Consider the following 16,477-nt stretch of genomic DNA (forward strand, 5'->3'; position numbering starts at 1 on the left):
GACTTTGCAGTGCAGTGCCCCAGGTTAGAAAGCTGCAGCAGTGTTTGCAGAGAAAGGACAGGAAATTGGGGGAATCTCCTACCAGAGCAGTAGCTCCTGCAGGCAGTTTGCTCTCTGTTTTTTCCACTGCTCATCTTCACCTGGAGCAGCCCTGGGGGCAGTGGTGTGCTGGAGCCGGCTCGCACCAGTTCGCAAGAGCCGGTTGTTAGTTTTTTAAGAATTTTGGAAGCCGGTTGTTAAAGTAGCTACTTTAACAACCAGCTCCCAAAATTTAGGCTTGCCGAGTTGCCTTGCCTCTTCTTGATGTCCTCCGCTCCGTCCTTCCCTGTGGCGCTCAGCAAGCATGTCTCACCACCTCCCCCCTACTCCTGATGCAGCTCCTCTTCTTACAGCGAATTTTTTTTCAGTGGTGCCGGGGCGGCCGGCAGGCAGAGTAAGAAAAAGCAGGCTCCTTCAGCCAATCCTGGGGCTTTTCTTCAGCCTGTCCCAGGGGCGGGACAGGCTGAAGTAAAGTCCACAGGATTGGCTGAAGCAACGTGCTTTTTCTTACTCTGCCTGCCTGCCGGCACCACTGAAAAAAAAATCGCTGTAAGAAGAGGAGCTGCATCAGGAGTAGGGGGGAGGTGGTGAGACATGCTGAGCGCGCCACAGGGAAGGACGGAGCGGAGGACATCAAGAAGAGGCACGACAACTCGGCAAGCCTAAATTTTGGGAGCCGGTTGTTAAAGTAGCTACTTTAACAACCGGCTTCCAAAATTCTTAAAAAACTAACAACCGGCTCTTGCGAACTGGTGCGAGCCGGCTCCAGCACACCACTGCCCCCAGGGCTGCTCCAGGTGAAGATGAGCAGTGGAAAAAGTGGAGGGGGGGGGGGGGCAGTAGAGAGCTGGGGGGGGGGTGGAGACCTACATGGCTGGGGGGGGGGGGGGGGGCACAAAAAATTACCGAAAAAATTTGGGAACCGCTGGACTAGAATATTGTCATTTACACACTTACCTCTTAATTCTAGGCAGCTCCTTATAGAATTAACCACCATATCAACTGCCTCATACTTTTCCTTCTAAAATGTCTGCATACATATATCTAGTAGTTGCAGACAAGTGTATACATTTATACCTGCTTTGGAGGAAGGATAAATATACACATGCATCCCTGCCACAATTTACATGTATATCTTGTATTTTTCAAAGTATGCCTGTAAATCCTAAACTCTATCCACCTCTGCCACTGGGAGCACCCATCTAAAAACCATTAAAAATAGGTATAGGATAGCTGTCTATGCATGCTTTTATACGTGTATCCAGTTCCTTATTTTTTGAAAACATTTCTACAGTTACTCTAAAAATTGTTAAAACTGCAAGAGCATCTGCTGTCTGTTCCCACCCCCCTTTTTAATGTGAAGGTTAAAGTCCCCCAGTATTTTAGATAGTGAAAACTTTCAAGCTAGTCACTCTCTTTATTTTTTCTGTTTTCTGTTTTCTCTGATATCCAGTTGCAGGTTGCACAGAATTTAAGCCACTGGTGTTAGGTTCTTATAGCTTAGATCTAATGGGTTTTTCTCTAAACAATCTATCCTCTGTACCCACTTCCCTTTGCCCTAAAAGCACTGAGTGTTACATTTCTTTTGGCCTACATCATCATCTTTTTTTTAGTTTGGCATCTCTGTTTTAATCCACTTTATTTTGACATCTGTCTGTTACCTTCTTTCTGATTTTGAAAATGTTTGATAGTTATTGTCATTCTTTTTTTTCCCCTCAGCATTTTATTCCTCTTTGAATGCCATTTATATTTTAGAATGTCTATATTAACTTTCCCCTAATGGTACTTTGAATAAATTACCAGATATAAATACTGAAATAGCTACTTCATAGATATTCTTTACTTCAGAGTAGTGGTGGCAACGTGGGACCAAGAAAAAAAAAATAAAAGGATTCTTTGCACTCTGTAAAATTCTTCTGGTAGTAGTGCATTAATAATAGTATAATTAAATATTCTTACCGGTTATCAGTGTATCATTTGGGATGTCTTCTATTATGCATTTCTCCTCTCTTTCTCCTGCATGAAAATACAAAGCAGTTGAGTGAACAAAGAAAAAGTTGAAAAGAACTCCTATTAATATGATCTCCATAGTACTAATAGTTCTCTAATGTACTGCGTTCTTGAAGAATCAACTGTAAGCTACCCCTACAGACTCAGTATTTGTGTTAAGACCTGATCCACCTGGGTTGGAAGTGCTGTATTGATTTTCATGAGAACAGACACCTGGATAAAACACAGATGTAGATAATTGCTATACAGCCCAGAGCACAAGGGGGGAAAAATGTAAGTTGTCGTGTGTTTATGGCTCAACAGTATTTAAAATGATGGTGGGAAATGCTGCATACTGCCATCATTTTTAAAAGCATTTAAACATGTAAGTTTGTCAGTAGTTTTAGAGGAGGGGTTTCTACTTCTGCTCTTAGAAGAGCAGTAAGGTTTCTCTTTTGGGGGTAACCAAGCTACGTAAATTAACTTTGTTCTTAGACCACAATTATGCAACTTCATCTGTTTAAACATTCATTGCAGACATCCTGAGAACTAGATATATCTGCAGTCCTCATTCAGAACCCCTAATGTACAGCATTTATATACTGCTTGCTCTGAAACTATTTAACTATTGGTTAACTGTATTTCTGTAAGTTTTAAGCAGCACTACTTAAATAAAATGTTAAGTTCTGAAGAAATGAATTTTTGAACTACTATTCCATAGTACAAAAATAAGGATAAAAAGCAGCAGTGTGGCTGAGGCTCATTGTTTCAAGTCTCTATAGAAAACATCCTATAATAAGTCCCATTTTGCATAGCACATTGAGGTAGGAATTGGAGCATCTGGGTTTGGATATTCACATCTCCCTATTTTATAAAATGCATAAAAAGATAGCATATTCACATGTACATGTACAGCAGGAGCAGTGGTTTCCCAAACCTACATGTACAAAAGCATTCTTAGACTATTATTAAGAATAAAATTGCAGAGCATATACAAAAACATGGACTGATGAGACAAAGTCAGCACGGATTTAGTGAAGGGAAGTCTTGCCTCACCAATCTAATGCATTTTTTTGAGGGGGTAAGCAAACATGTGGACAATGGGGAGCCGGTTGATATTGTATATCTGGATTTTCAGAAGGCGTTTGACAAAGTGCCGCACGAAAGACTCCTGAAGAAATTGCAGAGTCATGGAATCGGAGGTAGGGTATTATTATGGATTAAGAACTGGTTGAAAGATAGGAAGCAGAGAGTAGGATTGCGTGGCCAGTATTCTCAGTGGAGGAGGGTAGTTAGTGGGGTCCCGCAGGGGTCTGTGCTGGGTCCGTTGCTTTTTAATGTATTTATAAATGACCTAGAGATGGGAATAACTAGTGAGGTAATTAAATTCGCCGATGACACAAAATTATTCAGGGTCGTCAAGTCGCAGGAGGAATGTGAACGATTACAGGAGGACCTTGCGAGACTGGGAGAATGGGCGTGCAAGTGGCAGATGAAGTTCAATGTTGACAAGTGCAAAGTGATGCATGTGGGTAAGAGGAACCCGAATTATAGCTACGTCTTGCAAGGTTCCGCGTTAGGAGTTACGGATCAAGAAAGGGATCTGGGTGTCGTCGTCGATGATACGCTGAAACCTTCTGCTCAGTGTGCTGCTGCGGCTAGGAAAGCGAATAGAATGTTGGGTGTTATTAAGAAGGGTATGGAGTCCAGGTGTGCGGATGTTATAATGCCGTTGTATCGCTCCATGGTGCGACCGCACCTGGAGTATTGTGTTCAGTACTGGTCTCCGTATCTCAAAAAAGATATAGTAGAATTGGAAAAGGTACAGCGAAGGGCGACGAAAATGATAGTGGGGATGGGACGACTTTCCTATGAAGAGAGGCTGAGAAGGCTAGGGCTTTTCAGCTTGGAGAAGAGACGGCTGAGGGGAGATATGATAGAAGTGTATAAAATAATGAGTGGAATGGATCGGGTGGATGTGAAGCGACTGTTCACGCTATCCAAAATACTAGGACTAGAGGGCATGAGTTGAAGCTACAGTGTGGTAAATTTAAAACGAATCGGAGAAAATTTTTCTTCACCCAACGTGTAATTAGACTCTGGAATTCGTTGCCGGAGAACGTGGTACGGGCGGTTAGCTTGACGGAGTTTAAAAAGGGGTTAGATAGATTCCTAAAGGACAAGTCCATAGACCGCTATTAAATGGACTTGGAAAAATTCCGCATTTTTAGGTATAACTTGTCTGGAATGTTTTTACGTTTGGGGAGCGTGCCAGGTGCCCTTGACCTGGATTGGCCACTGTCGGTGACAGGATGCTGGGCTAGATGGACCTTTGGTCTTTCCCAGTATGGCACTACTTATGTACTTATGTACTTATGACCACACAGACATCCCAGCAGAGCAGTGAGGCACCCTAGGAGGCACTGCAGTGGACTTCACATGAAAGGTCCCAGGTACGCATCTCACCGTTACCCCCTTATATTTTGTGGTGAGCCCTCCAAAACCCACCAAAAATCTACTGTATACCACTACAATATCCCTTATGCCTGCAGGTGTCACCTACATGTAGGTATAGTAGATTTTGGTGGGTTTTGGAGGGCTCACACTTTCCACCACAAGTGTAAGAATGAGATATGAGCTTGGGTCCCCTTCTCTACACTGCACTACACCGACCACTAGACTACTTCAGGAATCTGCTTTCTGCTCTAACAGCATAAGATGTTATGCCCAGTCCTGTCATAGAGATATACTTACTACTGCCAAAATTCTGCATAACTGCGGAGCCTAGAATTTGTGCAGAATTCCCCAGTCTTGTAGAATTCAACAATTCTGTTCATAATCTGTGGGGCCACAGTAATGGAAACCCCCCCCCCCCCCCCCCCGCCTGCTCCATTCTCCACCTCAGCTGAATCCCTGCCCAACTCTTTGCTCACTCAGCTGACCCCCGCCCATTTGCCTGACTCTCGGGCTATCTGAGCATGCCCTGGTGGTCTAGTGGCCTCTTTGGGGGCAGAGAAGAACCTCAATGGTGCCTCGTTATTTCAAAATGGCCACTGAGACTTCAAGCAGTAATCTCGTGAGACTACTGCTTGCACAGCGGCCATTCTGAAAAAGCATTGCCCCAGCAAGGGAGTCATGGCAGTGTGGCACGAAAGAGTGGGGTTCTTTCCTGCCCCGAAGAGGTACTCCTGCTGCAGCTCCTACTCCTCCTACCTCAGGTGAGTGTGAGGGTGACTGGCTAGAGGGAGGAAAGGAGGGGCTGTAAAAAAAAAGGGGGGATGCTGTGAAGGATGTTGTGGGTGGGAGGGGGCTGCACAAAATGGGGATGCTGAGGGAGCAGAAGCTGCAAAAAAAAGAAAGATGTTAATGGAAGGGAGGGGGCTGCAAAAAATTATGACAAACTTGCAGAATTTGCAAATTTTGTGCACAGAAGTTTGCACAATTTGCAAACTGTGTGCACAGAATTTTAATTTTTTTGGCACAGAATTCCTGCAGGAGTATTTACTGTTTCTTTCACATCTTTGGGGGCAGGGACGGGGTCAATGACCACTGAGCAAGTAAGGCGATTTGTGCCTTAATCACTCCAGTGATCGTTTGGTCATTTAGGGCACTTTTGGTCACTTAGTCATGATTGAAACAGGTCAGGTCTTGCCAAAAAGTCTTAATTTTGGCCTTAGACGTTTTCATTTTGTTCCATTATTGCAGAAAAATGTCTTTCTTTTGGTGCTGCCCATGTCTCACCCAAAACCACGCCCTCTTGAAATTTGGACAAACTGTGGAGCAAAACATCTAAAATCGAGGTGTCAAATTCCAACTTGCATGCTTTTGAGAGAAAAATGTCCTTCTGCCACCTTTTTTGGACTTTTTTTTGTTTTGAAAATTAGCCCTTAAGCTCCTAAATTAAGACAAATTTTTAGCTAGCAGTTATGGTCCTAAATTTGGCTAGAAATAGGGTACAAATTTAAGAGCATACATTTAGAGGTCAGCATTTTCTGAATATTGGGCCGTTCATATATGGGGCAATTCTCTAACACAGGTGCTAACACGTGCCTATTATGAGTGTAAATGTTTAGAATAGTGACATTTACATGTGTGTGTGTGTGCACATGTCTGTAATTGACAAAATTCTTCTTGAGTACCATTCTGTAAATACCTGCTTAACTTACGTGGAGGGGCATAATCGATTGTCGCCGGCCAAATAGATCGCCAGTGATCTGTGTTGGCGGCAGCGCTACAGCTGGCCGGAACCGTATTATTGAAAAAGATGGCCGGCCATCTTTTTTGTCGATAATATGGTTTAGCCCGGCCAAATGCCATGGAGTTCGCCGGGTTTGAGATGGCCGGGTTTGTTTTTCAGCGATAATGGAAAGTTATGTCAGCCATCTCAAACCCCGGCCAAATTCAAGGCATTTGGCCGTGGGAGGAGCCAGCATTTTTAGTGCACTGGCCCCCCTGACATGCCAGGACACCAACCAGCCACCCTAGGGGTCACTGCGGTGGACTTCAGAAAAGCTCCCACGTGCATAGCTGCCTTACTTTGGGAGCTGAGCCCCCCAAACCCACTACCCACAAATGTACTGCACCCACTAAAATTGCTCCAGGGACCTGCATACAGCCTCTAGGACTTATTGCTGCTGTATAACTTTGGCACACCAGTTCTCACCTGAAGACTAATCTCTCTGAAAAAGTCCTTTCTTGAAATAAGCACATTTACTCACAGTTAACTGCAGATCAGAGGTTGTGCCCCACTGGCAAAGAGTCCCCTGGTACTAAGATTAGCAGTAGGTCAGAGCTGGCACAATGGTGTACAATGCCCTCTTTCAGCACCATTCAAGGTAAGAACTACGTTCTTTAACGTGGGTAACACAGGAAAGGGAACTAAAACTGGCTTACAAAAATGGCCACTACCGCATGGACTACAACAGGAAACAAAACAGGGCACACTCTGACCCAGTTAGCAGGGGGGAAAAGCACCATAGGAGTAGAGCCCAGTACCCTACACCCACCACAATGCATTGCTAATGTGACTCTGCAGGGCACCTAACAGAAAAGGTGTCACACTCACCCGAGAGCCACATCGCAACCAGGGAAAGGCTGTCGGAGGATACAACTCAATCTGCTGTCATGGAGGTGTGTACGGCATTTGAGGCTGGCATGCAGGCTAGCAAAAAAGGTTTTTAGTTTTATTTTTTTAGTATGGAAGGGGGTTGATAACCACCTCCAGTGGTCAGCTGGTCAGTTGGGGCACCTTTTTGAGGCTTGGTCGTGAAAATAAAAGGACCAAGTAAACCCGTCGAAATACTGCTTAACGCCGCTTTTTTTTCCCCATTATCGGCGAAAGCCGGCCATCTGGTAGCCACGCCCATGCCCACCCATGTCCCGCCTTCGCTAATCTACTGACACGCCCCTTTGAACTTTCGCCGGCGAAGCAACGGGAAAGCGGCAATGCTGTCAAAAATGCCGCTTTTGATTATACCGATTTCGCCGCTTTTAAGAAATCGCCGGCCATCTCCCGATTTGTGTTGGAAGATGGCCGGCGATCACTTTCGATTATAAGCTGGATAGTGTGTATTTGCAAAGGAGGCATACAGAGGGGTAAAGCTTGGTTGGCACATGGACTGGGCTCAGACCTATGCGTGTAACCTACAGGATACCATAAGTTTGTTTGTTTATTTATTGGGATTTATTAACCACCTTTATGAAGAAATTCACCCAAGGCGGTGTACAGCAGGTACAGTTTACAGTAAAACATACAATTTTGTCTACAGCATAACAATAGTAAAATAACCAAGAATAAACATAAATACAATAAATGAAGTAAACTTGAAAACAGTAAATTGAAACCTAATAAATTCAGATTCAAATCAATTCTTGTATACCGCTAATATCCCCTTTACAGGGTTCAGTGCAGTTTACAATCTAGGTGAGACAAAAGCAGACAGTGTTAGAGTAAGGTATGAGAAAATTAGATATCATTGATGTAATGTATGAGATCAAAAATATTATAAGAAAGAATAGTTTGTGGTACTAGGAGAAACTCATAATGGATTATTATGAAGCAGTCTTTGGGAAGAGAGAGGTTTTTAGCAGCTTCCTGAAGCTTAGATAGAGTGTTCCAAACTTCAAGTACAGGGAATAGAGATCTATAAATCTTCTGATAGTGAGTTGTCTTTTGAAATGGTGATGTTAGTATCAGTTGTTCTTTCAGTCTGTTAGACTGGACCAGATGTAGCAAAGAGGTCTTAGCAGTTCAGAGGTGAAACCCTGTAGGATTTGAAAAAAACTAAACAAGCAGCTTTGAACCTGAGTCTGCTATGGGGATCCAGTGCAGTTTGTTGAGATGAGTTGAAATACTGGTATATCTATTTAATCTGTATATTAGTCTAGCAGCTGTATTTTGCATGATTTGCAGTTTTTTCTGACATTGACACAATGCCAAGAAATAGACCGTTACAGTAATCCAAGTGAGGTAGGACTAACATTTGAACTACTAGTGCGAAGGATTTTTGATTGAAGAATGATCTCACTAGACATAGCTGTCTCATTTTGAATAGTCTTTTTTTCCATAGCTGGTTAATATGGGATGAGAAGGTGAGTGAAGAATCTAGCAAGACCCCTAGTACTCTGGTTTCAAACAACTGTAAAGCTTTGACCATTGGACAAAGATATTGATTATGGGACCTCAAGGGACCTCAACTCCCTGATTTAGGAACCATAGGACCTTGTTTTTCTGCACATTCAATTTCAGCTTATTAGTCAGGGCCCAGGTGCTGACAGCAGTCATACCATTCTCTACCAACTGAGTTGGGTCTTTGATGCTGAACAGGGTAGGTGAGAGGGAGATCCCTGTGGGACCCCACAGGAGACCAATAGTTGGAAAGTTGGTTGTTTTGCTTGACAGAATAGCTTCGATTTGAAAGGAATTCATAGAACCATTTGAGCACAGTCCTTGTTATTCCTATCTGATCCAGGCATTCGAGCAGCAACGTGTGATCTAACGCATCGAATTGGAGAAGAATTACTTGCTCACCTTTACATAGGTGTTAACATAACATAACATAACATAACATAACATAACATAACATAACATAGTAGATGACGGCAGAAAAAGACCTGCATGGTCCATCCAGTCTGCCCAAGACAAACTCATATGTGTATACCTTATCTTGAATTTGTACCTGTCCTTTTCAGGGCACAGACCGTGTAAGTCTGCCCAGCACTATCCCCGCCTCCCGCCACCGGCTCTGCCACCCAATCTCGGCTAAGCTCCTTAGGATCCATTCCTTCTGAACAGGATTCCTTTATGTTTATCCCACGCGTGTTTGAATTCTGTTACTGTTTTCATTTCCACCACCTCCCGCGGGAGGGCATTCCAAGCATCCACTACTCTCTCCGTGAAAAAATATTTCCTGACATTTTTCTTGAGTCTGCCCCCCTTCAATCTCATTTCATGTCCTCTTGTTCTACCGCCTTCGCACCTCCGGAAAAGGTTCATTTGTGGATTAACACTTTTCAAATATTTGAACGTCTGTATCATATCACCCCTGTTTCTCCTTTCTTCCAGAGTATACATGTTCAGGTCATGAAGTCTCTCCTCATACATCTTGTAACACAAATCCCTTACCATTCTCGTAGCTTTTCTTCTGCTGGTCACACCTCTCTCTGTATAGCCTAACAACCTTCTAGCTACGGCCACCACCTTGTCACACTTTTTCGTTGCCTTCAGATCCTCAGATACTATCACCCCAAGATCCCTCTCCCCGTCCGTACCTATCAGATTCTCTTCGCCTAACACATACGTCTCCCGAGGATTTCTATTCCCTAAGTGCATCACTTTGCATTTCTTCGCATTGAATTTTAATTGCCAAACCTTAGACCATTCTTCTAGCTTCCTCAGATCCTTTTTCATGTTTTCCACTCCCTCCCAGGTGTCCACTCTGTTAGCAGCAATGTTTCTGTACTATGTGACGATCTGAAGCCAAATTGTGACCAGTGTAAAATAGAAAAATTTTCCAGATATAAAGAGAGTTGTGTACTGATGTAGAATTCTAGTACTTTAGTAAAAAGGAGTATGCTTGCCACTGGGCAATAGTTTTCAGGCGAAGTTGCATCTAGCTCGGATCCCTTGATCAGTTGAGTGAGAACAATTTTGTCCATATCAGGAGGAAAAGAGTCAATATTTAACAGTTCTTTAAGACCATTGAGTATCCAGTTTACTGCTTCAATGGGGATGGATTTGAGTAGATATTTTGAGCATTGATCCAGGGAGCAGTTCGCTTACTAGCATTTCAACAGCAGTAACCTTGCATCCTCAACTGTTAGTGGTTGAAAAGATTCCCAGTTTTGGTCAGTTTTGAGTCCTTGGATTATAGGATCTCTGGCGATGAACTATGCTGGACTATTTTCCTCTGTTGGAGTAGTTGTAGATAGTTTGGACCTAATTTGGAGGATCTTATTGGCGAAATGATCAGCTAGGTCTTGAGCAGTGGGACATGTTTTCTGTGAGTGTTCATCATCATTAGTGGAAGTTACTTTTTTTAACTAAGGATAAAAGTGTTTTGTTGTCAAGATCATCTTGTCCTGTTAGGCTGCTATAGTACTGGCATTTTGATTCAGCTACCTTCTTTTTGTAGCTTCAGAAGGCTGACTTCCGTTTAGAATTATCAGTAGTATGTTTGTTTTTTCTCCATTGTTTTTCAAGGTGTCGCATTCCATTTTTAGGATGGATAGTTCCTCTGTAAACCATGGCGACTTTCTGGATGTCTTGACCTTTTTAGTGGAAAATAGAGCAATTTTGTCTAGTATGGCTTTCACCTTGGTGTCCCAGTGGGATTTGATCGAACCATGTATTGGGGATGCAGTAGTGAAGGGAGTCTGTTAGCTCAGACCAGAAAGTGACCGCATTGATTTTGCCTCTGGTGGAGATGAGTTTATAGGCCTAATACTAGAGCTACTGTAAAACAATATCAAAAATATACACACTGGAATTCAAATACTAGAGATATATTACAATGTTAGCATAATACTAATGATACACCTAATAAACGTGCATTAGAACATTAAACTAACATAGATATGATACTAATGATTTCCTACAATACAGCTTACCATATAGCTGAGGGTCCAAGTACGGAAGATATATGATGGGAACAAGATGCGTGGTAAAGAATCAGTTGGGATAATTAGATGGTTAGCTAAACTCAAAGTAAGTTCTTTGTATAGTTAAGCAAGAGATAAGGAACTGATCTTAGTTACAGTGTATGTAGCAAGCTAGTCCAGGTGCAGAGTGAGTGTATAGTCAGTCATCCTATGTATTAAATGCTTGGGAGAAGAGCCAGGCATTCACCTGCTTCCTGAAGTAAAGATAGTCTCGAGTTATGCATAGCCTCTCGGGGAGTAAATTTCAGAGCATGGGGGCTACTCTTGAGAAGGCTCACTGGCGGGTATCACATCGTAGAGTCGCTCTTAGGCAGGCAGTCAGTTTAATCAGAACTGTGAGTAGATCTGGTTCAATGGGTATGAGTAGTTGCACATCAGTATAGATGTAGAATTTTGTGTCCATTGACTGAAGAAGCTCAGCCAGATGCTTGAGGTAGATATTAAGCAAAATGGGAGACGGTATGGATCCCTGTGGCACTCTGCAGTTCCGTGCCCAAGGAAATGATGTGCTGTTGTCAAATAGAGAACTGATTGTTCTCTATTTGACAAATAGGATTTGAACCAAGTAAATACTGTGCCACTAATACCTGTTCCTGCCAATCTTGCAAGCATGATATTATGATCCATGGTGTTGAAGGCTGCTGAGAAATCCAGCAACACTAGTATCGAGGGCAGATACCCTCTGTGCAGATCATCAAGAAGGTATGGATTGACCACTGTTGCAAACAGGTTGCTGGGCTTGATGGACCTTCGGTCTGTCCCAGTACGGCAATACTTAGGTACTTTTGTACTCTCATGCCCCTCACTGGCATTCCTCTGGGTCAGGTGACACACATGGACCAATCACAAACTGTGTACTTCTATCCAGCACAGTACCCATGACCATAACAATGAGGTCTTATGAGCTTCCAGCAAAAATATCTTATCATTCACAAGACTGATGGTAACAAACTCTCCTCCATGGTTCACAGATGTTCCCAGAGACTCTGGAAGTTATGCTCCTACGGACCTTCTCAGGAGATAAGGTAGATGGCTAGTGTACGTACACATGTTATGCTAAGAAGTAGTTTTCCTTGAAGAAAGATGGTTTCTGTTACATTCAGGCCTCAAGCTGCAGAATCCATTTTAAATCAGAAAAAGATGGTTCAGACCTAACCAGCAAAGGTGAGACATCAGGAAAAGACCCCTACAGGTCTAGCCAATTTCTTTCAATTAGCCATTCATTTTGAGTTGAGTGCAGCCTGTCTGTTCTATAAGTTTTGCCAGGAAAGGAATGTTAGAGACTGGTTGGTAGTTTTCAAGCTTGTCCTGGTCCAATAGTTCAGTAGAGGGCGCACCAAAGCTCTTTTTGTGTTGATGGCAGTTACCTTTCATAAGCGAGGAGTTAACAGTTTTAGTGGCCCCTTCAATTAGGCCTGTGCTAGCTCGTTGTACAGTCTTTGCTGGGCAAGGATCAAGAAGGCAGGTTGTAGGCTGTAGACCTTTCAGGATATTTTCAAGAACTTCCTCTGTGACCTGATTGAATGAGTCCCAGATTGCTGTGCATGGTGGGGAAGAGGGAGCTTTGATGGGATTGTCTGTAGGTCCTGATGGGGGACCTTTAATTTTGTTGTCAAATTAAGTGGCAAAATCATTGCTGGTTATTTGTGACTGGGAAGGCTGGTTCTGTTGTTGGGTTTGCGGTGGGCTGTTTTCTATTTTAAATAACTGCTTAGATGAATTTGCAGCTTGTTCTATGTGTTGAGAAAAATATTGTTTTTTGGTTTACAGCCTGGCAGTACTACTACTACTACTATTTAGCATTTCTATAGCGCTACAAGGTGTACGCAGCGCTGCACAAACATAGAAGAAAGACAGTCCCTGCTCAAAGAGCTTACAATCTAATATTGCCATGTGTATCTTACAGTTGAGCCTCTCTTCATTTAGGTGATATTTTATTTCAAGTTGACATCCTTGATGCTTAAGGATCTATAGTTCTTGGGAAAACCACGGGGACTGTATGTTTGTGGAGCATAGGACCTTCTTTAGAGGGGCCATTTTTTCTAATGCCATTGCTAAGCATGCATTCCAGATTATGAACCTCTTCTGACACTCTCATCTTTTCATCCATATGGGAGTAGGACAAGGCCTCTAGGAAGTTTTCAGCAGTCAGATTTCTCATGTCCCAGATTTCCTTCCAAACTTTGATTGGTCTCCTCTGTTTTATGTAGTCCTTAATAGAAAATTTGATTAGGAAATGTTCAGCCCATGATAGGGGTATTATCTCTTTGCCACCAGGCATGTGTTCCAAGATGTCAACCCCTTTGCAGAACACCAAGTCTGGCATATGGCCCTTTCATGGGTTGGAAGGCAACAATATCAAGGAAGGCAGCAGTAGTAGTGTCTGGAGTTTCGATGTGTAGGTTAAAGTCTCCCATGAGCAGTAACTTAGGGTAGCTCAGAAGTTCTTGCAAAGATAATGTGGTGTTGTGAGGTGCTCTGTAGACCATGAGCAGCCACATTGGTTACTTGTCTCCCAGGTGGATTAGGAGACATTGAGGGGCATTTTTGAAAGAAACGTCCAAGTTGGGATTTGGACGTCTTTGTAAAACGTCCAAATCCAGGGGCAGGGAAAACCGTATTTTTGAAAAAAGATGGATGTCCATCTTTTGTTTCGAAAATACCAAGGATGTCCTTGGATTTGGACGTCCTTAGACATGGACATCTTTGACTTTCGGTGATTTTCGAAACCAAAGACGTGCATGTCAAAAATGTCCAAAAACAAGCCATTTGGACGTGGGAGGAGCCAGCATTTGTAGTGCACTGGTCCCCCTGACATGCCAGGACACCAACCAGGCACCCTAGGAGGCACTGCAGTGGACTTCATAAATTCCTCCCAGGTACATAGCTCCCTTACCGTGTGTGCTGAGCCCCGCAAAACCCACTACCCCCAACTGTACACCACTACCTTAGCCCTTACAGGTGAAGGGGGGCATCTAGATGTGGGTACAGTGGGTTTTGGAGGGCTCGCTGTTTCCTCCACAAACTTAACAGGTAGGGGGGGTATGGGCCTGGGTTCGCCTGTCTAAAGGGCACTGCACCCACTAAAACTGCTCCAGGGACCTGCATGCGCTGTCATGAACCTGAGTATGACATCTGAGGCTGGCACGAAATATTTTTAAAGATGTATTTTTGAGGGTGGGAGGGGGTTAGTAACTACTGGGAGAGTAATGGGAGGTCATCCCCAATTCCCTCCGGTGGTTATCTGGTCATTTCGGACACCTTTTTGTGCCTTATTCATAAAAAAAGCACATCCGGGTGAAAATGTCCAAGTTTTACTTTAGGAAGTCCCTGCTTTTTTCAATTATGGTTCAAAGACGTCCAAGTGTTAGGCACGCCCAAGCCCCGCCTTCACCACGCCTCCGACATGCCCCCTTGAAATTTGGACATCCTTGTGACGGGCTTCAGTTAGAGACGTCCAAAATCGGGTTTCGATTATACCAATTTGAATGTCTCTGGAAGATGGACGTCCATGTTCCAATTTATGTCGAAAGATGGACGTCCGGGAGGAAGTGACGTCAGCAGCACGAATGGCTGCTTGAAACGGGAGCTCCTCAGCAACTTATCGAGGCATTAGCAAACGAGCGGCACCAACGACCCACTCCCCAGCGAAAATATAAGAAAACGAGGGGGGAAAACGAGGTGAAAGCCCGGATGGCATCGGGGGCGGCCAAATTGGCCGATTTGCAAGCATACGGCTTCAAACGTAAGGAGCCGAAATCGGGCCTCCTGCAAGCTGGTGAGAGCACGCGCCTGGCTGGAACGCAACAAGAGAGCCCAGAAGTAGCAGAATTAATGAGTGGCGACATGGAGAACATACCTCAGCAGGAAGTTTGGGCAAAACTCTGCACGTGGTTCCAGGAGATACGAACGGACTTAAAAGATTTAAAAGAGGTGCGTCAAGATATAGCAGCCCTAGGGGCGGAACTTAGAGGAGAGATGGTGGAGCTGGGCAACCGAGTAGCGGAGGTGGAGTCGGGCCTAGAGGAGAACGCGGAGGCAGTCCAGGCGCTGGAGCAGCGGGCACGAGGTCAGAGTGAGGATACCCAATTCCTACTGGACAAGGTAGAGGACCTCGAGAACAGAAGTAGGCGCTCCAATATCCGGATTTGCGGCGTCCCGGAACTCCCTGAGTATATGAACTGTGAGCAGGTAGTCCAGCGTATAGCGGCTCAGCTATTATCGACGCTGGAGAACCCAAGAGACCCAGCTGATATCATAATTGAGAGGGCACACAGAACGCTGGGTGGACGGAATAAGAATGCACCTAAGGACATAGTGGCCTGCTTCAAGGACTATAAAATTAAAGAAGAAATAATGAAGAAAGCGAGAGCAGCAGAGCCAGTGGAGTGGGACAGTTATCCCATAGAGTTATATCAGGATCTGTCATCCACCACGCTCAAAAGGCGGAGCGAACTGAGACCGCTGACTGCCCAACTTAGGGACGAAGGGATCCGATATAAATGGCAGCATCCTTTTGCCCTGCTGTTCTACAAGGACGGTAAGCAATGCAGAGTGGTGTCGCTGGAAGAGGCCCAAGCATATCTGGCGCAGGAAGTACCAGTTGCAGAGTGCGAGCGCTCCCAGGTAGCAGAGCGCCCAAGGAAAGTCAGGCTGAAATGGCAGCGAGTTACGCAGGGCAAGGGAAGACTGCGCAGACAAATTTCGGAGAAGAAACTGACACAGTCTGCAGACAAGGGATGAGACTGGATTGAGCTGCTGGGAGAAGCAATCGCAATTTTGTGCTGAGTATGATCTGCATGCAGGACTTGAAGTTGTGTGGCGTTATGTTAAGACTGTTAGCAAGTTGCTGAAGGATAGACGTGACTTCCTCTATATGGACATGCCATGTATGGGTAACAGGGTATGTCATGATTGGAGGAGGGGGAAGGTAGGGAGGGGGGGAGGGAGGGATGGGAAGGGAAAGGGCACTGGGGGGGGATTTGACTAGCGAGACAGTAACAGATAGCTATGACTGTATGCACATGTATAACACTTAATGTGAGAGGTCTTAACACCCCCCAGAAACGTAGACAGGTCTTTAGGGAAGTCATACGCTTAAAAGCAGATGTGCTGTTTATTCAAGAAACTCACCTAAAGCGTAATCATGAACATTTGATGCGTCATAGACGATACCCCATAATGCATGGAGCATCCAGCTTAGATAACAAGAAAACAAAGGGGGTGCTTATAGCCTTCTCGGGCTCTCTTCCCTGGGAGGTCCATAAAGTACTAAAGGATAAAGCGGGCA

At 44.3% G+C, this 16,477-nt stretch overlaps 1 protein-coding gene across 1 annotated transcript in view; it reads right to left on the bottom strand.

Moving 5' to 3' along the window:
- The window catches only part of LOC115462578 (transmembrane emp24 domain-containing protein 11-like), a 132,671-nt gene extending 130,543 nt beyond the window's left edge, over positions 1-2,128 (bottom strand). Inside the window, exon 1 of the mRNA XM_030192572.1 lies at positions 1,999-2,128. Within this exon, the coding sequence (XP_030048432.1) occupies positions 1,999-2,128 (130 nt within the window). The remainder of the gene's footprint in view (positions 1-1,998) is intronic.
- Between the last annotated feature and the right edge of the window lie 14,349 nt (positions 2,129-16,477).

The sequence above is a fragment of the Microcaecilia unicolor genome, chromosome 2, assembly GCF_901765095.1.
Source record: "Microcaecilia unicolor chromosome 2, aMicUni1.1, whole genome shotgun sequence".
NCBI classification, from domain to species: domain Eukaryota; kingdom Metazoa; phylum Chordata; class Amphibia; order Gymnophiona; family Siphonopidae; genus Microcaecilia; species Microcaecilia unicolor.